The sequence below is a fragment of the Arabidopsis lyrata genome (genome assembly GCF_000004255.2).
Source record: "Arabidopsis lyrata subsp. lyrata unplaced genomic scaffold ARALYscaffold_5, whole genome shotgun sequence".
NCBI lineage: Eukaryota > Viridiplantae > Streptophyta > Magnoliopsida > Brassicales > Brassicaceae > Arabidopsis > Arabidopsis lyrata.
In genome coordinates this window covers 20,779,941-20,806,983 of record NW_003302551.1, presented here as the reverse complement: position 1 = coordinate 20,806,983, position 27,043 = coordinate 20,779,941, and the positions used below count along the sequence as shown (strand labels likewise).

Here is a 27,043-nt window from a genome sequence, read left to right as displayed (position 1 = left end):
GTCGAAAATAAACTGAGCTTAGGCATCCTGTCCTTAGGATTTCCTTTGGTCCGTAAGGTTTGGTGTTATAAGTTTAACATGTTTTCACGTAATCTAAATTTAACACGTGTAAACATGTTAAATTAACCAAAAATTATTTTAATTCAATAAAGATTTTAAATTAAAAAAATTTTCTTTTTTAAAATTAGTTTAAGTGTGAAATTTTATTATGTTGAAATCAAACCGATCTTAGGCATCCCATTCTTAGGATTTGCTAATTTGGTCCTTAAGTTTGGTGTTGTAAGTTCTATACGTAATATTATTTCACAAAATAAATGGAAGAATATATTCCTTTTCATTGTTGGTTATATGCTTGACAAATTTTGTTAGTTTTTTATATGATTTTTATTATAATATTTTTTTTATGTCCAACCTTATATGATAAAATATATAATGGACAAATGTAGTAGTTTCATATGCTATTTTTGATAATTGATTTATGATTAATACATGTGGATTTATTCTCTTCTTGTTTCTTACAATTGTAATTGCTATTGCCCTTTTTCTTCTGATTTATTTAATTTTTGTATATTAATTTTCCTAGTTTTGGACAAAAGAGGACAAGGAAAAGTGGTAAAAAAATCTCTAGATAGTTATAATTTTTTTTACATTATATATACCCAAAGAGATAAGACAAATTCACAGTTGGAAACAATGAATAAAGACATAACTAATCCAAAAGCTAGCGAAGCTGTGTCAAATGATATACTAGAAGAAAATGTTCTCGAGCATATCCCTGCGAAATCCCTCTGTAGATTCAAATCTGTGTCGAAACAATGGAAAGTGATGATCGAATCGAGCTATCTCGCCAATAAACGTCATGTCCGATACCCAAGTCCGAAACTCCTTGTTCTTAGGTCAGAAATATCTAGTGATCGCTGTTCAAGAACCATTTTGTTGGAGACTATCTCAAAAGATCACCGCGAGAACAACAAAATCTTTATTTGTTCTTACAAATTTCCATCATATCCACATAGTGAATATCATTTCAATAATCTTGGTCGAATAGCTGGGTACTGCGACGGTTTAGTCTGCATCTACCAATCTGAAAACATTTATATAATCAACCCCACGACCAGAAAACTCAGGATACTTTCTTCTAATCTTTTGCAAAAGTGTACATGCCTACCAGGTACGAAACACTCTTTTGTTTGATAGATTTTGGTATGCTAATTAAACAAATCCTTTTGCATAGACATGGACATAAATATATATATACTATAAAAGACTCAAAATATTAAATAATCAACATACATATTATTTTGTGTTTATTTTTAGTTATGCGTAAAGTACCAGTTAATGTGGGATTTGGGAGAGACATCGTTACAGGATCATACAAACTAAGTTTTGATGTATCTATACGACCGTGTTTTTAACAACTTTCTAGTCAAGACTGAAGTATTTAACCTCAACAACGGCGAACAAAGATGTATCTGTTTTCCCATTCTTTTCAATGAACTTGGCAATGATAAAACATCAATCTTTGCAAATGGATCACTTTATTGGCAGAATATTTATAACCTAAAGATTGCAGCTTTCGATCTTCACACAGAAATGTTTTCTGAGGTATTGCCGCCAAGTTGGTACACCAGTTACTCATGTGGTGTGTATTTATGGAGTCTAAAAGATCGTTTATGTCTATCTGATGTGTTACAATATCCTGATGTGGACATTTGGGGTTTGCAGCAAGAAGGTCCCAATGTGATGAAGTGGGAAAAGATTCTTTCAGTTACTATTTTAAGTATGGATTGTTTAGACCCAAACTTTTGGAAACTTGGTCTAGCTGCTTGTTATTTTAGGCCTATAGGTCAAAAACCATCTAGAAATTTCTTAGAGAAAGTCCCTGCAGATCAATGTAGCACTACATTGTATATGGAAGACTTGGTTTCTTCGGTCTAGTTTCATACTCCATGCTTTAATATGTTAATTTCATTTCTTCAATTTGGGTTCTTTTCTTGTTGGAGACTAAATGGTTATGTTTGATTTTTATATCGTTTTTTTTTTAAAACAACTACATATGATTTTACATGTGTTCCCTCTTGTTTATATATTTGTAAATTCAGATTAATCTACACTTTATCATCTTCTTGGTTAACGACATCAGATGAGGAAATTCGACGGGGAATTCTCCTAACTTGCTCGAAAAGCAAGATCATTCCAACCCGAAAACACCCTTTCACGATCCTAACCACACCAATCGTCACTATCAAATAATACAACAACCAGTTCAAGAAATCTATTGTTCCTAAGTCAACGATACTATTTAAATTGTAATCGACGTCGATGGATAACAATAACAATGCTCTCTTAACCTCCATCACGCCAACCAAAGCCTCTACCTCTTCCCGTAGCTTCCACCACCATAAAGCACCGCAACTAGCGGCCAAAGCCACCCTCTCCACCACCGTCTCTTCTTCTCTCCCGCCAAAACCGCTTTCCACCACCGTCTTCACGATCACTCGGTACCATTGAAGTATCATCTCAAGGAGACCAAAGAAGAACAAGAGTCTGGTCAAGAAATTGTGATTATTACCGTTGACAATCCCGTTGACTCCTTTTGACATCGTTACTTGAAGGCCTAATCCGACGGAGAATTGAAGAATTAAAAGGATGAGCCACGCGATGCTGACACGTGGGTAATAGAAACCGATCGAACGGTTGGTATCTTCCGAAGTTCTGATCTTGGTGATTAAGCAGTGGATTAGAGTATGAACAGTTATTATTGAAACGACGGCGTATAGTAGTGCAGGGATTGTGTTGAGGAAGAAATAGTCGGAATTTTGCGGCGTCGATGATAAGGAGAGGAGGAAGGCGGCAGAGGAGAGACGGCTAAGGAGGAGGAAAGAGAGAGGGAGGAGGAGGCTGAGAAGAGTGGTGGTGATTAGCCGGAATTGCTCAATCACTAGCTGCTCCGCCTCTCTCCACCGCTTTTCGCCGCCAGTCATATTCTTTCTCTCGTTTGTAGACAGAAAATCAAAAGAAGAGAGAGTTAGTTTATTGCAGTTAAAAAGACAAAGAGACAAAAGCGGTTAGTGGGTTATATATATATATAGTTATATATATATATATATATATATATATATATTTATGTTTGAAACTTGAAAGAGAGGAAGAGGAAGAAGAGACTGTCACGTTAGGTTTTGATTTGATTAAGCCAATATATATTACAACATGTAATTGATACGCTTTATCATCTTTTGACGTTTTACCTGTTACAATTAACATATAAATTTTGTTTAAGATGCCAATGTTATTAAAAAAAACACATTAATTAATTAAACAGATAAAAACAGTACTCAAACTTAAACGTATAAACAAATAGCAGAGACATTTTGAGTTGTGACCCTAAAAAAAAAGTTAGTAGAGACCAAGAAATAATTAATTACATACGATACTTGCGTGTACGTACTATACAGATACGAAAATAATTTTGAGATACACAAACCCAGGGAGTATTTATAGCAGGGTTTAATGGCGTTGATTACTCTTTCGAATTTTTTTGAATATTGATTTCTTTTTTAATATATGTGGATTTATTCTCTTATTTTATTTTGCCTTTTTTATGATTTATTTGATTAATTGCATACTTATTATAAAGAGGACAAGAACATGTGTTGGAATATCAAGAAATGATTACAAAGACAAATACATTATATAAACCTAAAGAGATACAAGGTGAATTCAGCGGTGCAAACAATAGAGAAAGACATAACAAATCCAAACACTAGAATTGTTGTAACGCATGATAATAATGATATACCTGAAGAAGAGATTCTAGAGCGTCTTCCCGTAAAATCCCTACTTAGATTCAAATCTGTGTCGAGAGTCGAAACAATGGAAATCTATGATCGAATCTAGCTATCTCGCCAAGAAACCTCTTGCTCGATACCAAAATCCGAAACTCCTTGTTCTTCGATCGGAAACATCTAGAGATGAGAGTTCAACATCCATTTTTTTGGAGACCATTTCAAAAGCTCATCACGACCAGAGCAAAATCTTTATTTGTTCTTACAAATTTCCAGATCCACAAAGCGAATTTTATTTCGATCATGTTGGTCGAATAATGGGATATTGCAATGGTTTAGTCTGCATCTACCAATCTGAGACCATTTATATAATTAACCCTACGACGAGAAAACTCCGGATACTCTCTCCTGAGTTTTTGCGAGATTGTACAGACACCAAGTATGATACCTTCTCCTGATTTTTTGCATGTGTATTCTAATATTGATTCATATAAAAAGACTTAATTAATATTTTACAAAATTTTAAATAATCAAAAATATCCAAAAAAAACTTTGGTTTTGGAAGAGACATGGTTACAGGAACATACAAAGTAATCTTGCATGTATAACTTCCAACGTTTTGCTGGGAACACTCTTGTCAAGCCCCAAGTCTTTAACCTCAACAATGGAGAACGAAGATGCATATGTTGTCCCATTCGTTACGATCAACTTAGCAATGGTAAAACATCATCAATCTTGTAAATGGATTTCTTTTTTGGTTAACATATAAGAAGCTTGCAGCTGTGGATCTTCGCACAGAAAGCTTTCGTTATGTGTTGTTACCGAGTTGGTACATCAATATCTCCGAAAGTGTCAACTTGTGGAGTCTAAAAGATCGTTTATGTTTATCTGATGTGCTACAATGTCAATATCCGAGTGTGGACGTATGGAGTTTGCAGCAAGAAGATCCGAGTGTGAAGTGGGAAAAGATTCATTCAATTAAAATTTTAAGCATCGATAGTTTAGACGTAAACTTTTGGAAACTTGGTCTGGCGGCTTGTTCTGTAAGACCTGTTGGAGAAAAGCCATCTAAGAGTGGTTTAGAGGATGTCCCTGATAATCACTATAGAACCAGATTGTTTGAGGAGAACTTGGTTGGCTTCGGTCTAGTTTCGTGATCAATGCTTTGACATAAGAAAAAACAGGTTTCTTTATTTCATCAGTTAATGAATATGTGTTACTGGCTTAGGTTTCTTTACTTGTTACAGTCTTAATATTTACATGTGTTCCTTACCATGTATTATTGTATTGGGACGTCTTAAAAGTGTTGTAAAACCAATAATTCAAATAATTTCTTTTCACCAACCATTACCGTTTCAACTTTCAAGTTTGACAAAAGTAAGCCAGAAAATCAAACAAATCAACCCATTTCACTATAAGCCAAAAAAGAAGAACCTTTCTCAATGTGGTAGCAAAACCAAATCAGAAATGTGACATCAGATAGGGACTGTGTAAACCTATTTCTCCTACAGATTGTTCTCCATGGGTGTGAATGGAACGTCCCTGGGCTAAATAACCTATACGCAATAAATGTTTTTTTTTTTTGGTAAGTTACGCAATAAATGTTATCGTATGTAGTTTTTTGGCTCTCGGGAATTAATTAAAGTCCTGATTTTACGTACTGTTCTGGATTGAATCTCTAAAAAGATTAACTGGAATAGTGGAATTATTACTTTAGAAAAAACTTACACATGAAGTCAGTACTCTGGAAGGAAGGAAAATATGTATTAAGTTAAAGATACAGACGTGTTATTTGACAGTTGACACACAGAAAAAAAAAACTTTAAAAAATAACTAATGAAAGATACTTTTTTTTTTTTGAAAAAAAAAAAAAAAAAAAAAAAAAAAAAAACCGGATAATCAAAGGCCATTCATTAGTTATTTTTTAAAGTACTTGTTTCATACTTGTTTCATACTTACAAGGGTCATCTTTGCATGGCCCTAGCTAACCGGATAATCAAAGGCCATATATTACGGTTTAAATGTATATAATCTATACCAAACAAAATTTCAAACATGTGTTAAGTTAACCTTAGTCTTTTTGAAAAAACTCATTGAGATAATATAGTATGTTGATTTGAATTTTTGTACGATTTCCTTATAGGAAGATATATTTTGGATATATATTCTCTTATAATTGGTTTACTTTCATCGTATGAAGATTTATTCTCACATTTTTCGTTTCCTTTTTGTTGGCAAACGTTATTACTACTGTCTTTTTTTCCTCCGAGTTATTTATTATTGTATATTGACTCTTCCTTAGTTTTGAGAATTAATAGGTACGGCTGAAATAAATAGAGATATTACAGAATATTTCCCTGACTCGTCTATTGAAAGAAAGAGGAAAAGAATTACAACATACATCTATATATAAAGATACCTAGACACAAGACGAATTATTAACAGTTGCAAACAATGAAGAAAGACATATATAAGAAATCCAAACACTTGCGAAGTTGATTACGTTGAAGAGATTCTTGAGCGTCTTCCGGTGAAATCCCTCTTCCGATTCAAATCCGTGTCGAAGCAATGGAGATTAATGATCGAATCTAGCTATACCTCGCCAAGAAATGTCTTGTCCGACACCCAAATCCAAAACTCCTTGTTCTTCGATTGGAAATGTCTAGTGATCGTTGTTCAAGAACCCTATTTTTGGATTCTTATTCAAAAGATCATCACGACCACATAAAAATCTTTATTCATTCTTACACATCTCCAGTTCCATATCCCATATATTCTATTTATGATACAGTTGGTCAAATAATGGGGTATTGCAACGGAATAGTCTGCATCTACGATCTCGGTTACATTTATCTGATTAACCCTGCGACAAGAAAACTCCGGATTCTTTCTCCCGAGTTTTTGCGAGAGAATAGCCCTGACTGGTATGAAACATTTTTATTTATAATTTTAAGGGTTAGTTAAATATCTATGCCCAGACGATCCAAAAATTAAGTATCTATGCATAAAGATCACATAATTAAACCTCTCTCTTCCCTGACAGCATTTAAGACAAAAACACCCTTACAAAACAGAAAACTTGTTAACTGCCTATAACATAGGTACGACAGCATTAAATGCTAACGATATCTTTGAAAATATATCTCTGCCGACATTGGTAATATAAAGATACGGTAAAACACAATCATCAAACACCAAACATCAAACGAAATTTGTAAATAATCATCAAACACCGAACAACAAGTTTCGATTGATAACATTGTTAGTCGATAATACGACTAGCTGCTAACTAAAATAAGGCATATATTAACTTAAAACAGCTTTTAAAAACATTCATACAAACAACATTCACGTTTTGCTAACAGTAGTACCCCAATAAGACGTTAGTGGCTAACTATGACCATGTTATTACCTCAAAAATTATAACTATTCATCAAACCCAAGACAACAATGTCTCCATGTATTGATAACAATGTTAGGCGATAATTCGGCTATCTATTAACTATAATCAGACAAATTTTTACTTGAGACTTTTAAAACATTAATCAAAACAACATTTCTGTTTTGATAACAATAGTATCCCGATAATACGTTATCTGATAACTACGATAATGTTTTCACCTTGAAATTTGAAAATAATCATCCAACACCAAACAACAAGTTTCGATTGATAACATTGTTAGTCGATAATATGACTAGCTGCTAACTAAAATAAGGCAGATATTAAATAATCAGGCTGGTTTGTTCAGAAACTCCAACAGGCGACCGAGAGAAGACCGAGATATGTACTGCCGTTCATCATCGTCGAGGACATTGATGATACCACACACCGTTTTCATCTTCTAATAAACATTAACCCTCTCGCCGCGAGGTTCTTCACCAAAAGCTATCAGACGCGGAGAAAGCAGAATCGGCCTCATCTGTTATGGAAAAAATTGCATAAACCCTAGTGCAAAACATGTCGTTGAAACACAAATCAAACGAAAAAATGGCATATTGATTACCAGAAGACAAATCGAGATCAATAAAAACCCAGATCTGAGAAATAAACACTTGCTCGAGAATCAGAAGGAGATAAAGAAAATAAGAGAGAAAAAATTTTGTGGTGTCATTTCCTTTTTTCTACAGTCCCAAAACGCCGACTCTGTCTCTTCATATAGGAAGCAAAGAACACGACTGTTCGTTTCTCGCAAAAAAAAAAATATATAAACACAACTCCCAAAACAATATCTACACAATATCTCCTCCTGCCGTCTGACATAATTTCAACATATAATCTACGAAGTTTCTAATATCATAATATAGGGGTACATGCGTCTTTAAAAAGTGAACAGAAGCGAGAGAACAGTGCAACTTTACGAGACTCAATTATACATTCGTCTATGCATATCCATTGATATTTCTCTAATTTAATTTTATTGTAAATTGATAAATTACAAAATGTATAGTTGACTAGTTGTTATAGTTTAATTATATTCAACAATGTCTTTTATTTTTTCCTTAGGGTGGTCGAATGAATTGACATTTAGTGTGGGATTTGGAAGAGATATTGTTACAGGAACATACAAAGTAATATTGGTGTATTTATTCGATCGTAAGGTTGTCAAGACCGAAGCCTTAAACCTAGAAAATGGCGAACGAAGATACGTATGTTTCCCCATTTCTTACGATCGAATTGGCAATGATAAACGATCAATCTTTGCAAATGGATCGCTTTATTGGTTGCCAAAGCCAGATTCTCTTTTCACTAATCCTTTATCTTATAAATCACAAGTCACCTATCCAATAAAATTATGTCACATGGTTTTTTGTTTCTATTTTTAAAAAATCAATTAAAAAAACACAACAAAATAAATTACATGGCAGATATAAGTAACTACTTATTTATCCGCTATATATTAAAGAAACAAAATCCTAAATTTTCTCCACAATCTAAACCACGATCCCACGATCTTTGAAACCGTTTCGTTCATCTTCCTTTAAATTCATCTCTACTTGCATTCACAAATTCTAAATCCCTAAATTATATGCGACAATTCTCTATTACTCTCTCAGAATTTGTGATGGAATATTTTTTAACAATTTCTTTTTTGATGGAATCTTAATATCTAATGAGATAGTTCGAAGACCTGTGTATCAGAATACCTACACTTTTGAGTCTACGGCTTTTGATCAAGATTGGTATATCCTCTGGCTAAACTCTTCAATGCTCAAATCTTAATATGCATTGTATCAAATTTTCAATTCTACTAAGCTTTTGTTTTTTCTTTTGTTCTTCTATATGTCAGCAAAAGCTACATATGGCAAAAAGGTAAAAGTAAATAAAATACGTCAATCACACTTTCTAGGTGTCTTTTCTTGAACTGAATTAATTCTTGATTTGCTGGAACATGTTAATTTGTTATGGTGGTGATTTTGCAAAGAATGAGGGTAAGAGGCTCACCTTGAGGCTTGAAGCACAAGTACAAGACCATGAAGAAGCTTACAAGACACCATAAGAATAAGAGAAAAATATCGTGAAACCAGAAGGACCCCATGTTTAGATTGAGACCAAGGCTCAGGTTGGTCTTCCAATTTTTCTGTTCATAGAAATCCAGTAACATTATTTTTGTTTACTTTTGGTCAACATATTACATATTTTTTCCTCAATAGTTTTTCAAATTTGTAGCTTCTCAGATACAAAAATGTGGAATCAAGGGCATGGAAGATAGTATAAGAGTACGGGAAAGAAGACGAAGTATACATAAGAGAAGAAGGGAGAAAAGACTACAATTAAAGTTGGAGGAATCGTATGTCACTTTAAAAAGATGAATAAGTGACTTGATTACAATTTGAGAACAACAATGTGATGAGTAAAAATAGACTTCTTCGTCATTGTGTATATGATATGTATCTAATTGTTCGTTTCTTTATTCTTTTCCATGTTTTGCGTTTCAGTTTTATATTTGGTGGTTTTAAAAGCAAATGCAGATATCTTTAATTCGTCCTGTTAATCAGAATTTAATAGATAAAATGAACTTTCAATTAATATAAATTTAATTTAATTATATGTAAAGATATTGATAATATTGTTTTCATTTTATTTAATGTGTAAATAAATAAAAACTATGCCCGCGTAAGCGCGGGTGGTAATACTAGTAAACTAATAAAGCTGGCAGCAATAGATCTCCACACAGAAACATTTCGTTATGTGTCACTACCGACTTGGTACACCAAAGAATCCAAAAGTGTGTACTTGTGGAGTCTAAAAGATAGTTTATGTATATCTGATGTGCTACAAAATTCGAGTGTGGACGTATGGAGTTTGCAGCAAAAGTGTGTAAGTGGGCAAAGATTTTTTCAGTTAATATCTTAAGCACCAAGTGTTTAGACGCAAACTTTTGGAAGCTCAGTCTAGCTGCTTATTATTTTAGGTCGACAGGAAGAAATCCAGCTAATAATAATCCTTTAGATCAAGTCCCCGAAACTTTTGGAAGCTCAGTCTAGCTGCTTATTATTTTAGGTCGACAGGAAGAAATCCAGCTAATAATAATCCTTTAGATCAAGTCCCCGATGATCACTGCAGCACCGTTTTGTATACGGAGAGATTGGGTTCTTCGGTCTAGTTTCATGGTCAATGCTTTAAACAAATATGTTTCTCTATTTCTTCAATTGATGAATTTATATTGGTTTTGATTTCTTTACCTGTTAATTTGATATTTATCTCATCTTTAAACGACCATGCATGAATGTTTACCATGTGTTCCTTATCATGCACTCGAACGTTTTTTTAGACCAACTTTCAAATTTCTATGCGATCTAGAATTAATCTCTTTTAGTGGATCGATACGGTTGCAACAGCCACACAAACCAACAAATCAACCCATTTTAACTATAAGCCAAAAAAGAAGAACCTCTCTCAACGTGGAACCAAAACCAAATCAGCAATGAGACCAAAGGGACTAATAACCGTGTACACCTATTTCTCCTACAGATTGTTTTCCATGGGTGTGAAAGGAACGTCCCTGGGACTAAATAGCCTATACGCAATAAAACCCGAAAACACAAGAGAAATCATGGACAACAAAATGGCTGTAATGCTGGTTCCATCGCTAGAGCCCTTCACAGTTGAAGCGGTGAGACCCGAAGAAGAGCCCGGGGAGATATCTAGCGGTGTCCAATCGCAGTTGATCGTGTAGTGTCCTGATCCGTGCCACGGTTTGCTATCCATTGGGTACCAGAATGCAACCGACATTTTGGCAGGCGAGCCAAGCTTGAACTGAACATCCTGTAGATATCAATCTAGGACCTTAGCTTTATAAGAAGATGTTCTTTATACATAACTCATATTGAGCAGGTTCAGATCCATGGGATAGATTGTTGTTTCTACAAGTGTGACACATGTGGATTTGGTTTAAGATTAACTACTGATTCATAGTGGTAATCCATAGAGATTATGCTAACTTTTAGGGAAGGGCCAATGGTAACCGAACGTCATTGATTGAGTAGAAGATTTACTGACCTGTTGGAGACGGTCCATTGTCCTCAAGGGCCTTGAGAACTCAAAATAGTAAGTTCCTTTCTTGCCATCTGGCGTGTAAGGGCTGTCTTCCTCTACATAACCTGTTTAAAACTTCAAAGATAAGTAACCCGAGGAGATGCCTATGGCTATGATATGGTTATAAACACCGAGACTTAATTCCACATCTTGTTTTTTCCAGTTAAGAACATGATTAATATATCTCTGTATTGGGAACTCATGGAACTGATTATGAAGATATGTAAGACTGACCTGACAGAGTGGTAAAGCTGCTGTGCCACCATGCTCCATGCCAATCGTTCTGTGCGCTAGAATCATTTCCTGTAAAATGAATATTCATGGGATCACATATTTGTAATTTGCACACGAGAAATAGATCACTCTCGAGTAGCTAGCATCCAACTAGAATACAAACAATTTATATTTTATGGACGACTTATACATGGGGAAACACACTAGAGGAATTAAGAACCTACAAAATCTGGGCTTAAATAATTGAAGAGAAGTCAATTTCTAAGCTTCCATGAACCAAAGCAAAAGAAAAACGTAATTTATGCTCTTAGGTTGAAATTGGTTATTCCATAACATCGTCATAGGTTACCTGAGGGTCCAAGGCCATCAAGGTACCGACAATGTGGATTCCAGGCATAAATGTCAACCAGATGACCAAATCTGTACATATGAAAAACACACAGAGACATTCATAAACAAAATAAACAGAGGTACAAATAAGCCCCACTAGATAAACAGAGAAGGAGCTAAACGAGATTCACTATATTGGTACAACACCAGAACAAAGTATGAGAGAGATAGAACAAACTATTTGTACTACAAATCACCTGTCACCTCCATTTCCTTCCCTGTTGTCTATTGGATTACCACCGTAAAGCCTTCCTGGAATAGCATTTCCAATAGAGAAATGCATAATATCAACCTCGAAGCCTCTGCAAGCCTTGCTGGTACAAGAGTCTGTCCCTTCTTTACAACCACCCATCTTGTTTCATATAAAACATTCATGGATCTTAAATAAAATAGTTGAACAAATTACTCAAGCCAAATGAAAAACTTACATTGTGATAAGTAGCTTGATCACCAATTTGGAACATGAGAGCCACTGAAGGACACTTATTGTTTTCACTGGATTCAAAGAAGCAAGCAGTTCACTACAATAATGATAGACTTGCAATTTGAAGTTATGTAGAAATCAAGGATCATTTTAATATCATCTGAAGCAGTTAGTATAGATTTCAGGTAATGAATGCTCACCGACTCACCGGTTCTTGGATCATACAGAGGTCTAGAAAGGGATAACCAAATTATAAAAGACACACTTACCCTTTATCATAAGCGTAATTTCCATCAATTTCTAGCATAAAGTAGATATCTCGACCATCATGTAGTGCCTGCAAAGAGAGATCCACCAATCAAATGTTAAGAACGAAATCGAACTCAAAGTCCACAAAATCCAGATTTATCAATCGAATCAAAATGTCGCAATGAGTTCAGTATCACTAATCAGATGGTCAAACTCACCAAATAGAACTTGAAAAACTCAGAAATTGCATCAATATATATAATCTACAAGTAATGTCGGCAAACCAATAAGATAATGCAAATCCGATTCGAATCAACACATTACCTTGACTGTCATCTTTCCGGCGTCATACTCGTGATCGGCGTCCGGATCAAGTGCAGGTCGGAGAGGGAACTCGGAGCCGTCAATGTCCTTCCAGTCATCGTTGTGACCATCGAGAGTGATAATCCCCGGTCTGAAATCCGCTATGATCTGGATCTCCGAGTCCGATTCACAACTCCATTCGCCGGATTCCTGGTGAGACACGACCGTCTCCGCCGTGAAAATCAAGAGCCACGCTACAACCAGGAGCTGAAGCATTTTGATTTCTCTTCCGGAATTTGGTTTCCACAGTTGACTGGCGATTACTACATGACTCTTCAAACGGTAAGCAAATCACGACAGCTGTAATTAAAAAACAATTATTTTTAATTAAATATTATGTTTTAGTGGGCCTTATAAAGCCCATTAAGCCCTAACGAGACAAGAGAACCTTGTTAAAAACCAACGGAGAGATATTCAGATCGGAGTCATCATCGGTCCGATATTTTGGATCCGTGCTCCATTGACGAACAAACAACACTCTTCTTTTCCTAAGTTCCAACCATTTTATTAGCTCCTTCACCGGAGCTTCACATCGGGAACAATGGCGGCGAGTAGGAAGATTTGTCATTCTCTGATCGTCTTCCTCATAGCGATTTCTACAGTCTATGGTGTTTCCGCGGATTCGATAAAAGGCTGCGGTGGTTTTGTCGAGGTTTATCTTTTTTCTTTTTCTTTCCCGATTCGTTTTATCCATCGTTCTGATTGCTTCCTGATCGATTTTACTAGATAGTGTGTGTGTTTGCTTCTAAGTAGATTCAGTGTAGTTGGACCTGCTTAGTACTTCGACGCACTTCTATCTGAGATTTTGCAGTTTGGAGGATGTTTTGATTTTTGGAAATTATCATGGGTTAAGTAGCAGGAAGAACGATCGGATCTGGATTTATTAACTAACGCTGCTGAATTATTAAACGTGCAGGCGAGTTCGTCTTTGGTCAGCTCACGGAAAGGATCCGATGGGAAACTGGATTATTCTCATATCACGGTAAGAATTCAATTTGTTGACTCTGTTTTTTTTTCTATCTATCTTTCTGAGTGAAGTTTTATTGATTTGTTTGTTTGTTCCCCTTCAAATTACAAGGTTGAGCTTCAAACAGTAGATGGATTGGTAAAAGACAGTACACAGTGTGCCCCAAATGGTTACTATTTCATCCCAGTATATGACAAGGTATTCATCAAACCTTAATGATTTTTTTGTTTGGGTAAATCGGTGTTGCGTTTCTGCTGCAAGTGATTTCTATGCTTTCTTCTCATAGGGCTCATTCATTCTCAAGATAAATGGACCAGAGGGATGGTCATGGAATCCAGATAAGGTTAATCTGTTCTCCATTTTTTTTCTGAGGACTATGCATCAAGAATCTTTCTAGACAAAAAAAACACCCGGCTTGTAGCTAGTTATGACAATAAATTTGGTGTTGCAGGTCTCTGTCGTTGTTGACGACTCTAGTTGCAACAACAATGAGGATATTAACTTCCGCTTCACGGGGTTCGTTTTAGTCTATGTGTTTGCCTCTTCTTTTTTCACCTTTGTAATTGGTGGTTAGCTCATCTTTCTTCCTTTAAAAGTTTTCATCTTTTACTCTTTTGTATATTGCAGTTTTACATTATCCGGTAAAGTCCTTGGAGCTGTTGGTGGGGAGAGTTGTGTGATTAAGAATGGAGGTCCAGCTGATGTCAATGTTGAATTGTTGTCTTCTGATGGAGATCCCGTTGCTTCTGTTCTCACATCGTCAGATGGGAGCTACTTATTCAAGAATATTATTCCAGGTAAGGATTCTCATTAAGCTTTCATCATCAGTGTCTCTTTTTCTATTTTTCTATCACGTTGTTATTCTGGCCTTGCATGTATGTAGTCGGAAGTTTCCCATATTGTAACATCAAATGTCAAGTGCCTATTTTTTAGGTATCTTGTTATGATCAAATCACGAGTCTGTCTGATTGGTTGCAGGAAAATACAATATCCGTGCATCCCATCCAGAGCTGCAGGTTGAAGTTCGCGGTTCAATAGAGGTCTCAGATTTTTTTGGTTTTGCATTTAGTTTTCATGTTATCCTGTTGCTTGAATTTCTCCTGACCAACTTTTTTGCATTTGAGTACATATATCTTTCCCTACTCGTTTTTGTTCTCTATTGTATCCCTCTCTATATATATTTGGCTTGAATTATTTTAATTATGCATGCTAATAGTTAAAGTTCTCTGTTTACCTGTAGGTGGAACTTGGATTTGCAAATGGCATGGTGGATGACATATTCTTCGTCCGTGGTTATGATCTCAAGGGGTCTGTTGTTGCTCAGGTAATCCCTCTATTGCTCTGTTTATTTTTTCTTCTGATTTTCAAATCCTACTACATTCCTCTGCTTGCAAGAGTAAAATTTGGATATAATTGGAACTAGCGATTGGTGTATCATTGGTTTGATTCTGTTCCTGTCCATCATGCATGCACTTGTCTCTATCCTTAATTTTGAGTGTTTAATAAATACTATTTTGTTTCCTTTTGTAGGGAAATCCAATCCTGGGTGTTCATATATATTTGCATTCAGATGATGTTTCCATGGTAGATTGCCCCCAAGGATTTGGTGACGCTGCTGGAGAAAGGAAGCCTCTCTGCCATGCTGTATCCGATGCGGAAGGAATTTTCAGTTTCAAGTCCATCCCTTGTGGTAAATCATTTTTTACTTATCCATAATCATTTCATTGAGCATTCATTTTACCTTAAGCTTTAGCCTGATGTATTATGTATTGTACAACATAAGTTAAATGACTATTAAGTATGTTGAACTTCAAGAAGGACACTTGAAATTCTGGTTGCATAGTCCAGATCTTTATTTCTATTGACCTATTTTTTGGTCGCTTGATTTTTTCGTCCTCAGGAAAATACGAATTGGTGCCACATTATAAGGGTGAGAATACGGTCTTTGATGTTTCACCTCCTGTTATGCCTGTTTCTGTAGAGCATCAACATGTCACCGTTCCCCAAAAATTTCAGGTCAGATAGAATAACTGCAAACTCTTATACCACTCTGTATATTTCTATAATCGGACTCTGCTTACATGTGTCTTCCACTAAATATTGAACTGAATGCTCCTTTAGGTAACAGGATTCTCCATAGGGGGTCGTGTAGTTGACGGTAATTCAGTGGGAGTTGAGGGCGTTAAAATCTTAGTAGATGGTAGTCTAAGATCTGTCACGGACAAGGAAGGCTATTACAAGCTTGACCAGGTATACTTAAATACTATTTTCAATTTAAATTTTGTACACTATACCTTGTTCCTGTTGTAAGCCTGCTAAATTAGTTGTTACTCAACCTCTCCTAGTGAATTTTTGGTGCATGCTTCGAGGCTTTTAGAGTCTAGAGTAAAGAATATGGCTAGATTTCTGAAGGTTATGTACTAAGCAAAGCATATATATTATTATATATTTAAAATATGTTCCGACAAAAAAAAAATATATTTAAAATATGTGCCATCTGGTTTCATTCCACCACCCCTTTAATCTCATTTCTTGCTGCTGGGATCAATAGTTTAACAGCAGGGGATGTAACATAATAGTGGTTTAATTCCGTAGGTTACGTCAAATCAGTATACGATTGATGCAGTCAAGGAGCATTACAAGTTTGACAAACTGAAGAAGTTCATGGTATCGGTCTCACTTATTTTTTTTCTTGCGTGCTAAATTAATTGCTCCAGATATGGCTTCACCTCACTGAAGTTCAGCAAACTAAAGTAATCACTTAAACTTCTTTGTTTAGGTTTTACCAAATATGGCTTCACTACCAGACATCAGTGCTGTATCCTATGAGATCTGTGGTGTGGTGCGAATGTTTGGTTCTCGTCACAAAGCAAAGGTAAATTCTTGTTCATATGTTTCTCTGTTGTTACTTGTCTCTCATAGTCTCATGTTTAACGTTCTAATATTTTTAAATCATAGGTAGCTTTGACTCATGGACCCACAAATGTCAAACCACAAATGAAGCTAACAGATGAGACCGGAACTTTCTGCTTTGAGGTTTGTTGATGCAGAGATGTATCTCTTGTAAATCCAGTAGACAAAAGTCAGTTTTATCAAAGAAACCGAAAAGGCACTGATTATTTGGAGAGTTGGTTCTGGCTTATGTGGGACTTCGTTACTTTTCTGTTTATGGCTGAGTTCTCTGTTTCTTACTCTGTAACACATTCTTTTTCATTTATTTATTTTCTTTCCATCATATATATTCCAGGTTCCACCAGGCGAATATAGGCTGTCTGCTTTGGCTGCTACACCAAAGGGTGCTTCTGAGCTTCTGTTTTTGCCAGCTTATTTGGATGTTGCCGTTAAAAGCCCATTGTTGAACATAGAATTTTCTCAGGTGATTCACTCTGAATGACTCTATTCTCTTGGAAATGTTTTTGTAGCATTGTATATATAGGAGTTGGATAGCCAATATATTTCCACATGTTCAGGAAGTTTTCTTTCTTTTAATTTTTTTTTGGGTGTTGATGCAGGCCAGAGTCAATGTGCATGGTTCTGTTACTTGCAAGGAGAAATGTGGTCCGTCTGTGTCAGTGGTGCTTGTGGGAGCGGCTGGTGATCGTGACAAGAAGACAGTTGTTTTAACCGACGAGAGCAGTCAATTTCTATTTTCAGACATACTGCCTGGAAAATATAGAGTTGAGGTGGGCTGCATAGTTTCTTCTCAACCTTTTTTCTCCTCTTGTGTACTTCTGTAAGAGAGACCGAAAATTTCACATTACTTGCTAAATACATTTACTAATTGCTAGTCACGTTTGATTATATTAGGTGAAAAGCATTTCACCGGAAGCCGCATCTGATGAAGACAGTTGGTGCTGGGATCGTAGCTCCATTGATGTGAATGTCGGAACTGAGGATATCAAAGGGATTGAATTTGTCCAGAAAGGTTACTGGATTAATATTGTCTCCACCCATGAGGTGGACGCTAGAATCGCTCATCCTAATGGATCACCTACTAGTTTGAAAATCAAGGTATTCTTTGTCAGGTGGATTCTCCATGAGTTTTGGCTATTTAGGGTGCTATACTTTTACTCTATCAAAACTAACCATTTTCTTCATTTGTGGTAACTACAGAAAGGTTCGCAGAAAATATGCGTTGAGTCACCTGGAGGGCATGAGCTTCAGCTTTCTGACTCATGCATGTCCTTTGGGAGCAATTCAATAAAGATAGATGTCTCAAATCCACAGGTTTTATTTTGTAATGTTTTCTCTTTTGTTCCAGCATTCTTTGGCCTGTCCTTCTTAGCATCTCTATTCTTTTTGCAGCCTATTCATCTGAAAGCAGAGAAGTACCTCCTCAAAGGTCTGATAAATGTGGAGTCTAGTTCAACTATTGAGTCTGAATTGCCAGAGAATTTCATTGTTGATATTCAAGACAAGAAAGGAAATGTTATCAACAGTATTACTGCCAAACTTGCATCTGATGGAAGTGGGGTTTATGAGTACTATACCTGGGAAAATCTTGGTGAAAAGATTAGCTTTGTTCCTCGAGATTCTAGGTATGATCTTCTTTTATGATTTCAGGGAACTATGAACAAGACTTCTAATGTTTAGAGTTAGTTGTCTTAGGAATGTATCATAATTCATAGAAGAGAAATTTGTGTTTCAAAATCAAACACTCAAAAGAATATTATTGGAGCTATTATTCTTTTCAAGTTCCTCAGCTATGGCTGTATTCTGTTTCAGGGGTAATGTGGAGAAGAAGATGTTGTTTTATCCTAAAGAGCTTCATGTAAGTATTAACTAGAAGTATTGCTAGCCATAAAAGATCCTATAATGAGAACATCAAGCTTAATTTATGTTTATTCTAATAGGCTGTAGTGTCAAATGATGGATGCCAAGCTTCAGTTTCTCCATTTACTGGTCGGCTTGGTCTTTACATAGAAGGATCAGTCTCTCCTCCTCTTCCTGGTGTTCATATTAAGGTTTCCGCTGCAAAAGACAGCCTTATTTCTTCACTTAAGAAAGGTGAAGTAGCTATTGAAACAAGCACTTCACCAGCTGGTTCATTTGTTGCTGGGCCTTTGTATGATGATATACCATATGCCACCGAGGCTTCAAAGGTTGGTGTATATTATACTGATATATTTTTCATGTGCATGTAAATTGACCTTGAGATGATGTTTTTCTTCACTTGTCTAATCTTTAAGTTAGATCTCATCCTGGTTACACTAAAATTCTCACTTACATTCAAATAATGTGTTCCTAATCTTGGCTTACACATGCAGGCTGGCTACCATATTAAAAGGCTAGGACCATATTCCTTCTCTTGCCAGAAGCTTGGTCAGATCTCTGTGCGTGTAAACTCAAAGGACAATGCCGAGACATCAATACCTCCGCTGTTGTTATCATTAAGTGGCGATCATGGTTACAGAAATAATTCCATATCTGGCGCTGGTGGACTCTTTGTGTTTGATAGCTTATTCCCTGGAAATTTCTACTTGCGTCCCCTTCTTAAGGTAATTAATCCATACGCCCCTTGCATTCTTAGCAAATCATTGGGAACATTCTTCAGTGGCTTTCCCAAAACGTTAAAGTAGCTGATAAGTGATGAGAAATTGATGATGAATTTTCTGATTATTATCGTTTTCCTCAGGAATATTCTTTCAAACCCGCAACACTGGCTATAGAACTAAGTTCTGGGGAGTCCAGTGAAGCTGTCTTTGAGGCTACTCGTGTTGCCTACAGGTTTTGATCTTATTCTAAATCATCTTTTTCAAACTATTCGTTCCTGATTTTACTTTTGTCAAAATAATCTGTTGCCTTGATTAGATTCTGGCATAAATTGTTTCCTACTCCTAAAAATTTCTAGCTCGCTTCTTTAAGTATGATTGCACCAAGGCTCAGTTCTCCTGAAATAAAATTAGAGCAAAACACTTTCTTTGAAACGTGTGCGAATTCACCATGACCAGTTACATTGGTCATTTTGAGTTTCAATTGCTATCTCATAGATCTCCACTATCTGCTCTGATTTTGGATGTTTAGATTTTTGGTCCTAAACTACCATTTTACTTAACGTATATGGTAGGGCTTTAATCTTCTATATTTCTGTAACATTATACCTTGTCAATTCCTTTGCAGTGCAATGGGTAGAGTCGCTCTCCTATCGGGCCAGCCACAAGAAGGTGTTGCAATTGAAGCTCGCTCTGACTCCAAAGGATACTATGAGGAGACTACAAGTGATATTAATGGAAATTATCGACTGAGAGGGTTACATCCAGATGCAACATATGTAATTAAAGTGTCGAAGAAAATTGGTTCAGGCAACAATAAAATTGAACGTGCATCTCCAGAGTCAGTTTCTCTTCAGGTTTGTTTCTGTTTCTCCATATAATATTCATTCTCATCATCCACAATTTCAACAACAGAATGTACCTTACAATTGTCTTTTCTTATAGATTGGTTATGAAGATATCAATGGGCTCGACTTTTTGGTATTTGAACAACCAGAAACGACCATATTGACGTGCCATGTCGAAGGAAAACAAAACGAAGATCTAAACTCGAATCTGCTAGTGGAGATCAAATCAGCCATTGATAAATCTAAGATAGAGAATGTCTTTCCACTACCACTCTCCAACTTCTTCCAAGTAAAAGGCTTACCCAAAGGTAAGCACCTCGTGCAGCTTAAATCCAGTCGTCCTTTGATCTCCCACAAAGTAGAATCAGAGATTATTGAAGTTGATTTTGAGACAAATGCCCAAATCCATATCGGTCCACTTCGATACAGCATCGTGGCAGATCATCAGAGTCAGGTAAATATATAACTTACACAGTCTTCCACATTTTCAATAGACTTTGTACTTTTTTTTTTCTCTTTCTCATTGTGGTTTGATTTGTATCGGTTTCAGGAAGTGACACCTGCAGCTATATTGCCACTGGTTATTGGAGTTTCGGCAATTGCTCTGTTCCTCAGCATCCCCAGGTAAGAAATTTATTACCAAATTGTAACATTTGTAATTTGAAACATTTCCATAATTAGTAATCCACATGCTTATACAAAAAAGGTTGAAAGACATCTACCAATCCACGGTTGGGATTTCGTCTCCCGGGTTCACTACATCTGCCAAGAGAGAACCTCGAAAAGCTGTTGCTAGAAAGAAGACGTTCTGAAGAATTTATTCATCTTCAGTCTTTTTTTGTTTTGTTTTTTGTTATATAGTATCGTTAGAGGGAATTTATTCAAAACATTGCAGAACTCAGAAACTCCTCTAATCCATTTAAAGTTTAGAGAAACGCTCAATCTAGTCTTCTTTTTACCATTTTTTTTTATGTGAATTGTGTTAGAATCTTTTTCTCCATGACTATTTCCAAAAACTCTGTTATCAGTTTTGACCATTACTTTTTAGATTTAATTTTCAATGATAGAGTTGGTAATAAATTCAACTACGTCTGAGTTAAAAAAAAAAATGTTGCTTAAATTTTAAATTCAATTCTTAGTTATTTTTGTTCTATTAACTAAATTTTCAACAGATTTCCATTTATACTATATATGTTGTTTCTTATTTAGTTAACAACAAATATCATAACAGAAACAATTTATTAGGATAAATAATTTGATACCAAAAGGTTTTTCTAAGATTTTTTTTAGATGAAAATTTAAAACATTAATTTCAATTAAAAACTGTTAACAAATAACTCAAAGTAATTAATACTTAAAAGAAAATTATGTGAGAGCAAATTATTTAATCCTTATCTTTAACATTATCTTTTCTATTTTTTTCTTTGGTAGTATTAAAGATAAAGATTATAAATAGCTATTTATTATAATTTTACATAAATTAATGTTCTACTTTGTTTTCAAAGTCATTAATTTTCAATCTATAATAGTTGAAAAACTGATGATTAGATACATAATTTTTTTCTTTAGTATATATATTGATGATATAGAACTCTAAACTGGGAACTATCTAGTTGGAAAAGAATGGAGAAAGACAAAATTAATCCTGAGACTATCATTACACCAAATGATATTTTAGAAGAGATCCTTCAATATCTTCCAATGAAATCACTTGTTAAGTTCAAGGCCGTGTCGAAACAATGGAGATCGATGATCGAATCAACCTATTTATCCCACAAACGTCTCGTTCGATTGGGATTACAAACCCCGAACACAAAACTTCTTGTTGTTCATCAACTGTCATCAGATTCTGACTCGACAACTTTGGTTTTGAAAACTTTTTCTAGAGATCATGACAACAAAGGACAAATCTGTCTTTCTTCTTCGAGTTCTTACACTTTTCCTGATAATCCAATCAACCAATCTCGACACGAAACTATCCAAGTCTTGGGGTCTTGTGACGGATTGGTTTTGGTTGGGCCCTATGATTTTAAGTACATATACTTAATCAATCCAACGACGGGAGAGCATCGAACACTGTCTCCAGAATTGTTGCTGTGGCCCGGATATTTTAGTTACCATAGTCTTGTAAACAATCCAACGATGAATCGAACAGTTTTTCAGGCAGATATGTTGGAGCAACAAGGTACGTCGTTCTTTTTGTTCAATAAGTGATCATAGATTTGGATGTAATAATCACTAGATGATGATTCACGTTTTTGTCGACTGGTACAAGTGTACAACTAATTATTAAGTAAGTTTGTTATGTACAAAATTAATATTCATGTAATCATATATATGAAATGATAAATAAATTTATATAGAGACAGAATGTATAAAGGATATACGTAGATTTAATAATAAATGGTCAATGACATCAGACGTTTACAGATTAGTGTCAATAGATAGAATGATTATGACTAATTCTCAAGTTATATAATAATATAGTGGATATTTGACCATTTTTCTGATATATGTATTTTTGTTCATTTGAAGGTGGATTTTTGACCATAATGCCATTTTCGGTTGGATTTGGAAAAGACATTATTACAAAATCATACAAGGTGATTTTGATGTACTTGAAAAAAACCCATCCTCGTGGATATTTTGATCGTTTCAACATCAAAGCTATATCTCTTGATAATGGAAAGCAAAGAGACGCCGGTTGGTACGTTTTAGATGAGCACGAAATTTGCAATGAACAGACACCGGTTTACGCAAACGGATCACTCTTTTGGTGGACAAAATTTACTTATGCTTGGAGATATCAAACACTTTCAGAATTACCTTCACAGATATTAGCTATTGATCTACACACAGAAAAATTTCGATGGGTATCATTACCTAAATGTTACACCCGTTACTCTCGTGGTGTGCAAATGTGGAGCCTAAATGAACGTTTGTGCTTATCAGATGTGCTACACATACATTGTTCAGAATTAGACGTTTGGAGTTTACGACAAGAATTAGATTCTACTCAAAATTGGGAGAAACTATTTTCTTTTAATATTCTTAATATCGATCGATTAGATGCAAAATGTTGGATGCTTGGTCTAAGGGCTGCTTACTTTCGAAGGATTGGAGAGGACCAAAAACAAGTTTCGTTTGATAGTCTAAGAACGGTGATTTGGTATTCGCCGACTATGATTTCTCCATCAAATTTGCTGCTTTGATGTTGTTTCTACCTTCTATTGATTTTTAAAATATCAAAAGCTTTTAAGTTTTTAACATCACAGATACTAGTAGGAAGAAAAGCTAATTTTTTTGTCAAAGGAAAGAAAAGCTGTTGACTTAAGATAAAAAAGTAAATGTTTGTATTTAAAAAAGGTATATTGCAATTTCTATATATAATTGGAATTATGTGCTATTTTAAAAAATGCTTTAGTAATATATCTTAAATGTCTTGTTCGAAAAAGAAATAAAATAAAATAGCATAGTGTATCCCACATTCTCTGCTGAAGGAAAAAAAAACTAGCAGAACACTATGTAATTAAGGACATCAATATAGATTAAAAATTTAAAACTAAAGTGACAGAGCCAATTGTACAAAACTACAAATAGTATAAGAAGTGGGCGTCGTTGTGGTGTGTTGGGATGCACATGATCCAACGCTGAAGATTACACAATTCAAAAAGCATAATTATCTTGGTCATCTCGGTTAACTGCTGAACCGGTCAAAAAGAAAACACGCGAAAATGTATCTTGTCCAAACGACACGCAGATTAATTAATGTTTAAAGACTATCCACCTACAATAGCCGGTCATCAATTCAAGGCATATATTTAGCAAGAATCAATGTTTCATTCCTCACTCTATCTTTTCTCTAACCCTAAAATCTCTTTTATCTCTTTCTCTTTCTTTGGTTATGGAGAATATTGGTGTTGGGATGCCGTTTTACGATTTAGGGCAAACAAGGGTTTACTCACACTTCTCTGACTTCCACGATTTATCGGCGGAGAGGTATCCGGTAGGGTTCATGGATTTACTGGGTGTTCATCGTCATGCACTCACCCATTCGCCGTTGTCGTCGGAAAAGAAGAGAGATGACGAAGAAGAAGAAGAAGAAGAAGAAGATGGAGAAGAACATCAGCATAAGACAAATAAACGGTGAGTTTGAGATTGAGCTTTTGTTTTCGTTTTGCAAACAAAAGTTAGCATTTTTAAAAACTATGCTTGCTGAACTTGGGGATTATAGGTTTAAATTCACTAAGAGTATTGAGAAGACGAAGATGAAGGTGCCAAAAGTGTCATTCATCACGAAGAGTGAGGTTCTTCATCTAGATGATGGTTATAAGTGGAGAAAATACGGTCAAAAGCCTGTCAAAGACAGCCCTTTTCCAAGGTAACTAAGATTCATTTCCTTTGTCTTCTTTGGAAAAAATTCAACATTAATTATGAGATTTACAAATTTAAATTAATGGCTTGTTTTTTCCCCCTTGGCAAGGAATTATGACGTGAAGAAGAGAGTAGAGAGATCATTCAGTGATCCAAGCAGTGTAATCACCACTTACGAAGGTCAACATACTCATCCTCGTCCAGTACTCATCATGCCCAAAGACCGCAGCTCTCGATCCAGTGGCTCAGATTCTAGGTCCCACTTTGGCCACTTTGGCCTCCCTACACTCCCTCCTCAGCTTTTAGATTACAACAACCATCAACAACAACAACAAGGGCCGTCGCCGTCTTCTTTTGAAACCGAGTACATTAACAGGCAAGAAAAAGGAATTGATCGTGATGATGATGACGATCATGTTGTGAAGAAGAGTCGAACTCGGGATCTGTTGGATGGAGCTGGTTTAGTCAAAGATCATGGCCTTCTTCAGGATGTTGTTTCCTCTCATATCATTAAGGAAGAGTATTAGTTAATCGCATAATTATGTAGCTATCTAGGTTTATTTTTTCTAATTGTCATGAAAAATAGGATCTTTGCTTTGCAATCTTGAATGGATCAGGTAGATGTTGAAATTTTCCAAATCTTGTAATGATAGGGTGATCTTCAAGATGTCACATGTATTTGATCCTGATGAGTATTTTTTTCCGAACGAGAGGAATCATACTTGTTTAATTGAGATATATTCCTTTACTTTACAGTAACCCGTTTGATGCATCAAGGATCAAAACACTAATTAACCTTATTGAACCGTATCACATTTAGGTAGTTAAGTATTTTGTGTGTTTGCCTAATTAATCGAGTTTTAATGTCACTCGACTCACTCTAGTATATGGATCGTCGAAGTGATATCCAACCTCGAACAATGTACAATATTTTGAGAGCAATGATACGTTCTAGCTAGTCTAGGGTTTAATGTTTTTTTTTTTTCATATAGAGCCGAAGTCGGTAAACCTTGATTAATTTCTGATTGATTGTCCCTTCAACAGAGAAGCATAATTTAATGGGTTCAAAGGAACAGATGACTTTTTTTTCTTACAGAAATTAATTTCTGATTACTGAACATTTAATTTTAACAGATGGATTCAGAAGGGTATATTGATGTGGAAAAACCCAAACTAATTAATGTTATGTTACATAGTGTTATATATGCATGGATCGAAAAGGATATGGGATGGATCAGTATATATTTTATTAAGGAAAAAGATAACTTAAGCTCTTATGATTATTGTAAAAAGATAAGCACCAGTTGTATTTCATGATTACCCTGCTGCGTTGAAAATATATAATACACTGTCAAGTGTCAATGTCGCTTGCTATTTTAAACTTTAACGTTTTCTTTTTGGTTTTTATTTTATTCTTGTGGTTTCCTCTAAAACCCAAAAACGAAAATGAAGGAGTAAAACAAATTCAAATTCTAACCTAACCTCTAATAAATGATTTTTACTTTTAAGAAGAACAATGACGTGTGGACTATTATGATACTCTCATGTATATGTTTGTTAACATTAGAGATTCGTTCCGTCTTCAAGCTGTTTGGAAGCAGTATTAAACATAACGTTTGAATTGAGTCAAACCCTTATAAAGACCACACTATGTGAACAATTTATATTTATAGAAATGTTTGGATTCATCACCCTCTGTCCCAAATTTAATCTTGTCGATCGTATCACATGGTCTTTTGCTCCAAACTGCCACAAAAAAAAAAAAAAAGATTTGATCAAGTCATCAAATCTCGACATACTAGATTTAAATAATACAAGATTTTAATTTAATGTTTGTCGAGTGTTATAATTTTTTTTGAATCTAATCCAAAACAGAAGTATATATATACACTTCTTCTCGCAGTTAATAAAATTATTGTTGTCGTAAAGGTTTGAAGAGACAAATGGTTAAAATAAAACCTAAGGTAAACAAGTTATTAAATCGCTACATATCTTCTAAGATTGTAATTAATAAAATGTAATAATAAAAAATCTCAAATAGTTTGACCCAAAAAAAATCTCAATTAAAAATTTGAAGATTTTGTTATATAAAGTTACATGGATTTTATGTAAGCTGATAAATTGCAGTTTTAGGGGAACTTTTTAATTATATTAGATTTCTTAGCTATTTTGTATGGTGATTTTATAATATACTTATTTTTTTTTCTCTTTCTAGTTTCCTTATATTTAATTTCTTTATTTTTAATTTATTAGTATGATTTCTCTTCTTAGTTATCTGAGTTATTATTATTCTCTTTATCTTCTTCATTAAAATTTTATTATTGTCTATTTTTCTTTATCATTTTTTCCTACTGCCGAGAAAAAAACTTTTTTTTCCTAG

The 27,043-nt window shown here is 35.0% G+C and overlaps 5 protein-coding genes, 1 long non-coding RNA gene and 1 pseudogene across 6 annotated transcripts; 5 read left to right on the top strand and 2 right to left on the bottom strand.

The window, feature by feature from the left end:
• Positions 1-590: 590 nt before the first annotated feature.
• LOC9312741 lies at positions 591-1,954 on the top strand (annotated as a pseudogene).
• A 103-nt stretch (positions 1,955-2,057) lies between these two features.
• Positions 2,058-3,102, bottom strand: LOC9314525. The gene has a single exon (XM_002876626.2). It carries the CDS (start codon positions 2,982-2,984, stop codon positions 2,109-2,111), a length of 876 nt encoding a protein of 291 aa, XP_002876672.1. The 5' UTR covers positions 2,985-3,102; the 3' UTR covers positions 2,058-2,108.
• A 5,623-nt stretch (positions 3,103-8,725) lies between these two features.
• Positions 8,726-9,765, top strand: LOC110228077. Its single transcript, XR_002331681.1, has 4 exons — positions 8,726-8,966; positions 9,074-9,096; positions 9,209-9,346; positions 9,454-9,765. It is a non-coding gene; the product is annotated as an uncharacterized LOC110228077 (long non-coding RNA).
• Positions 9,766-10,564: 799 nt separating this feature from the next.
• On the bottom strand, positions 10,565-13,271 carry LOC9314523. The gene is made up of 8 exons (XM_002876625.2): positions 12,944-13,271; positions 12,640-12,707; positions 12,375-12,441; positions 12,144-12,298; positions 11,906-11,976; positions 11,557-11,625; positions 11,287-11,387; positions 10,565-11,052 (listed from the first exon to the last, which is right to left on the bottom strand). The coding sequence occupies exons 1-8, from the start codon at positions 13,196-13,198 to the stop codon at positions 10,753-10,755; spliced, it is 1,086 nt and encodes a 361-aa protein (XP_002876671.1). The 5' UTR covers positions 13,199-13,271; the 3' UTR covers positions 10,565-10,752.
• A 129-nt stretch (positions 13,272-13,400) lies between these two features.
• LOC9314522 (nodal modulator 1) lies at positions 13,401-21,316 on the top strand. Its single transcript, XM_021024210.1, has 27 exons — positions 13,401-13,634; positions 13,899-13,964; positions 14,061-14,147; positions 14,236-14,292; positions 14,401-14,465; positions 14,577-14,746; positions 14,928-14,989; positions 15,190-15,273; positions 15,480-15,639; positions 15,850-15,965; positions 16,071-16,199; positions 16,545-16,616; positions 16,729-16,824; positions 16,908-16,985; positions 17,197-17,325; positions 17,462-17,632; positions 17,757-17,960; positions 18,063-18,176; positions 18,255-18,487; positions 18,675-18,720; positions 18,803-19,051; positions 19,217-19,447; positions 19,585-19,676; positions 20,070-20,298; positions 20,387-20,743; positions 20,840-20,913; positions 20,996-21,316. Exons 1-27 carry the CDS (start codon positions 13,524-13,526, stop codon positions 21,099-21,101), a joined length of 3,588 nt encoding a protein of 1,195 aa, XP_020879869.1. The 5' UTR covers positions 13,401-13,523; the 3' UTR covers positions 21,102-21,316.
• A 577-nt stretch (positions 21,317-21,893) lies between these two features.
• LOC110228653 (putative F-box protein At1g71320) lies at positions 21,894-23,688 on the top strand. The gene is made up of 2 exons (XM_021026570.1): positions 21,894-22,474; positions 22,825-23,688. The coding sequence occupies exons 1-2, from the start codon at positions 21,913-21,915 to the stop codon at positions 23,499-23,501; spliced, it is 1,239 nt and encodes a 412-aa protein (XP_020882229.1). The 5' UTR covers positions 21,894-21,912; the 3' UTR covers positions 23,502-23,688.
• A 176-nt stretch (positions 23,689-23,864) lies between these two features.
• On the top strand, positions 23,865-25,672 carry LOC9314521 (probable WRKY transcription factor 68). Its single transcript, XM_021026633.1, has 3 exons — positions 23,865-24,435; positions 24,524-24,670; positions 24,773-25,672. Exons 1-3 carry the CDS (start codon positions 24,194-24,196, stop codon positions 25,188-25,190), a joined length of 807 nt encoding a protein of 268 aa, XP_020882292.1. The 5' UTR covers positions 23,865-24,193; the 3' UTR covers positions 25,191-25,672.
• The last annotated feature ends 1,371 nt before the right edge of the window (positions 25,673-27,043 follow it).